Source organism: Lactuca virosa, chromosome 8 (genome assembly GCF_052849685.1).
Source record: "Lactuca virosa cultivar CGN04683 chromosome 8, Lactuca_virosa_CGN04683_v6, whole genome shotgun sequence".
NCBI classification, from domain to species: domain Eukaryota; kingdom Viridiplantae; phylum Streptophyta; class Magnoliopsida; order Asterales; family Asteraceae; genus Lactuca; species Lactuca virosa.
This window is the reverse complement of record NC_136433.1, coordinates 105,258,352-105,262,254: the sequence shown is the minus strand read 5'-3', so window position 1 is coordinate 105,262,254 and position 3,903 is coordinate 105,258,352. Positions and strand designations below refer to the sequence as shown.

At 36.5% G+C, this 3,903-nt stretch overlaps 1 protein-coding gene across 1 annotated transcript; it reads left to right on the top strand.

Annotated features, from left to right (window-relative positions):
- The first annotated feature begins 753 nt into the window (after positions 1 to 753).
- LOC145134855 (cytochrome b561 and DOMON domain-containing protein At3g25290-like) lies at positions 754 to 2,363 on the top strand. The gene is made up of 3 exons (XM_079069667.1): positions 754 to 1,424; positions 1,549 to 1,803; positions 1,891 to 2,363. The coding sequence occupies exons 1-3, from the start codon at positions 798 to 800 to the stop codon at positions 2,182 to 2,184; spliced, it is 1,176 nt and encodes a 391-aa protein (XP_078925793.1). The 5' UTR covers positions 754 to 797; the 3' UTR covers positions 2,185 to 2,363.
- The last annotated feature ends 1,540 nt before the right edge of the window (positions 2,364 to 3,903 follow it).

Below are 3,903 nucleotides of genomic sequence, written 5' to 3'. Positions count from 1 at the left end.
ATAGTCTTTTCGTTCTTCATCTAGCCACAACCATAGCATCTCCTATACATTGAAATTCGTTTTGAAGAAAGAAAAAAAAACAAAAACCATAGGTCCAAAAATTTAAACTAAATCTCATTTAATTCTTCAAGCATCTCACTGGAAGTTGCATTTGTCTTCATCTACCTACAATATACTTAGATGTGAAATAATCAATAGCTTTTTCGGTCTTCATCTAGCCACAACCATAACATCTCCTATACACTGAAAGTCTGAAAATGCCAGTTTCATCGGGAACTAAATTACCTACAAGATGAATAAAAAAACATAGAGGAATTATGTAACATCTGTCTTCCAAGTATGAGTTGCTTTGGTATTGATTTATCTAAGATTGAGATTTTGGGTTATTTGATGGATCGCAGCGGTGTTTTTTTCCTAATTAATCAAAGATGGTTTTGAAATAAAAAATTAAATAATTACTGTAATTTAAATTAGTAGTTTCAATCATTTTCATAACAAATAACAAAAAAAAAAAAAAAAAAAAAGGTATACAGACAACCCACGAAGATTTTGTAGTTGTCATGGGCATATAATTTTTGGCAAACCGATAGCAACAAATTTATAAATTTGTCAAAATAAAAATAAAAATAAAGTAATGTGTAAACCTGGTATGTAGTAATTTACTCTGATCAATTTATAAAAGACAAAATTATAAAAAGGTAATTTGGATGTATTTAAAATAGAAGTATTAAAGTGTTGACCCATATAATAAGCCACACGCTTCATATACAACCTCAAAATAACCAGCGACTTCATCAATGGCGCCCTTCTTCTTTCTCACCTTCTTCTCACTCTTAACGACACACCTTTCTCACGCTCAACTCTCCTGCCTCACACTGCAATCCATAAACAAGATCGTATACAATCATTGCAACGACTTACCTCACCTCAATTCCTACCTCCACTGGTCCCTTGACACTTCAAAAAACACACTCTCCATCGCCTTCGTCGCACGTCCAGCCACCACCGACGGATGGATCTCGTGGGCCATAAACCCGACCGGCGACGGAATGCCTGGAGCACAGGCGTTAGTCGCTTTTAAAGCATCCAATGGTTCGATGGTAGTGAAGACGTACAATATAAGCTCGTATAGTTGGATCATGGAAGGAAAATTGGCGTTTAATGTGAAGGATACGAGAGCCGATTACTTCGATGGGGTGATGAGGATTTTTGCTACGGTTGAGTTGCCTGAAAAAGGGATGACGAGTGTGAATCAGGTATGGCAGGTAGGGCCGTCGGTCTCGGCTGATGGGTTTCCGGCGAAACATGCTTTTCAGCCGGCGAATTTGGGGGCGAAAGGGCGGTTGGATTTGTTAAGTGGACAAAGTAGCAGCGGACCTAGCGGTGGAATTGGAGGTAGTGATTCCAGAACGAAAAAGAGAAATGTTAGTAATCAAATTCTGATTCCACCAAAATTATCTTTCTTTTTTTCATGGAAACCCACGTAGAATTTCATGATTAAACATCAAAACCAAGCAAAAATCGAAATGTAATTTGTTCATGTTTCAGATTCATGGGATACTGAATGCAGTGAGCTGGGGAATCTTGTTTCCTGTAGGAGTAATCATCGCTAGATACCTTCGAACTTTCCCATCTGCAGATCCGGCATGGTTTTACCTTCATGCATTCTGCCAAGTTTCTGCATATGCAATCGGCGTCGCCGGCTGGGCCACCGGACTTAAACTTGGATCCGAGTCAAAGGGTGTCACCTACAACACTCACCGCAGTATCGGGATTGCTCTATTTTCTCTTGCAACAGTCCAGGTAATTTGACTTTTCAAAGTCAAACTTCTTGATTTATTTTGTCCTCATTGAATCTTGTTTTTTTTTTTTTTTGGTGTTTTCTCTTAGATCTTCGCATTGTTCTTGAGGCCAAACAAAGACCACAAATTTAGATTTTATTGGAACATTTACCACCATGGAATTGGGTATTCCATTCTTGTTCTTGGCATCCTCAACGTGTTCAAGGGTCTTGATATATTATCACCCGAAAGCAAATGGAGATCAGCCTACATAACCACCATATCCACATTGGGTGCACTTGCTATGTTGTTAGAAGTGATTACATGGATTGTGATCATGAAGAGGAAGTCTAGCAAGTCAACGAAACCCTATGACAACAAGCAACAACCATTGGCACCATAGTTTGAGACTTTGAGCTTCTTTACGAGTATTAATGTCTTTTAAATGGTGGGGTTCTCTTTTTTTTGTACAATAGGCGAGCTTATATATATTTAGTTATATATATTATTCGGTTGTGTGTGTGTTTTATTATTATTATATTATGCAAGACAATGAAAATTTGAGAATCTTGATCCGTGTCATCTATGCACACAACTTCTACATCATTCACACCGTTAATTCTTGTACATACATGATTGTCCTAGGAGTAAAAACGTGCAATCCATAAGTGACGTCTCATGTTTAAGCCTATGCATCAGCTCTTTGCTTTGGGAAAAATGTTATTTACCTCTTTCATGTTAGATATGAGATAGACAGGCTGGTGAGGACAGCCAAGCATAACATATTCTGTAATTTTTTTGGCACAAACATCATCATGACATATTCTTAGTGCCCATAAGATAAAAATAGAAATAGGTCCACGATTTCAACTTCAATGTGCCATTGCTTTTGGTGCACAAATCAATCCATTTACATCATTTACGCGGTTATTTGGCACATACGTCATTCTTAAATTAATTTTAGTACATAATAGATACAACAAGAAAGGGGACCAAGATTTCAACTTGTATGTGTCACCACTTTTAGTGCACGAGATACAAATAAAAATGTACAAAAATTCAACTTGTATCATTACTTTTGATGCACACTCCAATAACTTGTAGCACATAAAGTTGCAACATAAACAATAACACAATTAGGTGCATGCTTGGTCCCAAGTCTATTTTCACAAGCATCTCTATGAGCACATGTGGTATAACACTTTGATTGATGTGGGGCCTTATTATGATGGGTGGTAATTTTGAAAGGGTTAAATCTGTAATTTAGAATCTTATACAGATTATTGACAAATGCACGATTTTGTACAATATGAAAGTGACTTTCACTTTAAATGTCTTTTTTCTTATCCAATCTCATTGAGCCATGCCACAATTTTGTCCCACCATTATTGTTCACTTTGCTTTTATTCTTACTTTAAATCATTCTATTAGCTTTTATTTAATGATTTCGTGTTAGAATACGATACTAAACAATGAGATAAGTATCTCATTGTTTGTTGCTTGCATGTAATCATGATTTCATCGTTTTATCTGTTTCTTTTACGTCTAATATATGAGAGACTAGAGAGACCAAACTACCAAAGTATGTCATCAATAGTTCGGTACCTCGTGGTTAAAAAAAAAATTCTTTAATTGGTATTCGTTTTTTTACTTTTCTTAGGGAGGAGGGAGTCGTTCCCTCCCAACCCACCGAACCCACTGTCACATCAATTTTTCTCTTTTATTTTTCTTCATCTTTCTGAACCCACAACACACGAAAATCCTATCTTTTTGAACTCATTCAACCCACTCAATTAAAAAAATACAAAACAACTAAGGTACAAGTTTTAAAACACATGGTACAAGAGAAAATAAGAAAGAGAAAGTAGAGAAAGATGATGAAGTGGGTTAGTGAAACCAATCAACCCACTCGTTGAAGCGAGAGTGATACCGCCGATAACTCTATTGCTAATTAAGATTTTACATTTGATTGTTTTGTATTTTTTTTTAATTGAGTGAGTTGAGTGGGTTCAAAAAAATAGGATTTCCGTGTGTTGTGGGTTCGGAATGATGAAGAAAAATAAAAGAGAAAAAGTGATGTGACAGTGGGTTCGGTGGGTTGGAAGGGAACGACTCCCTCCTC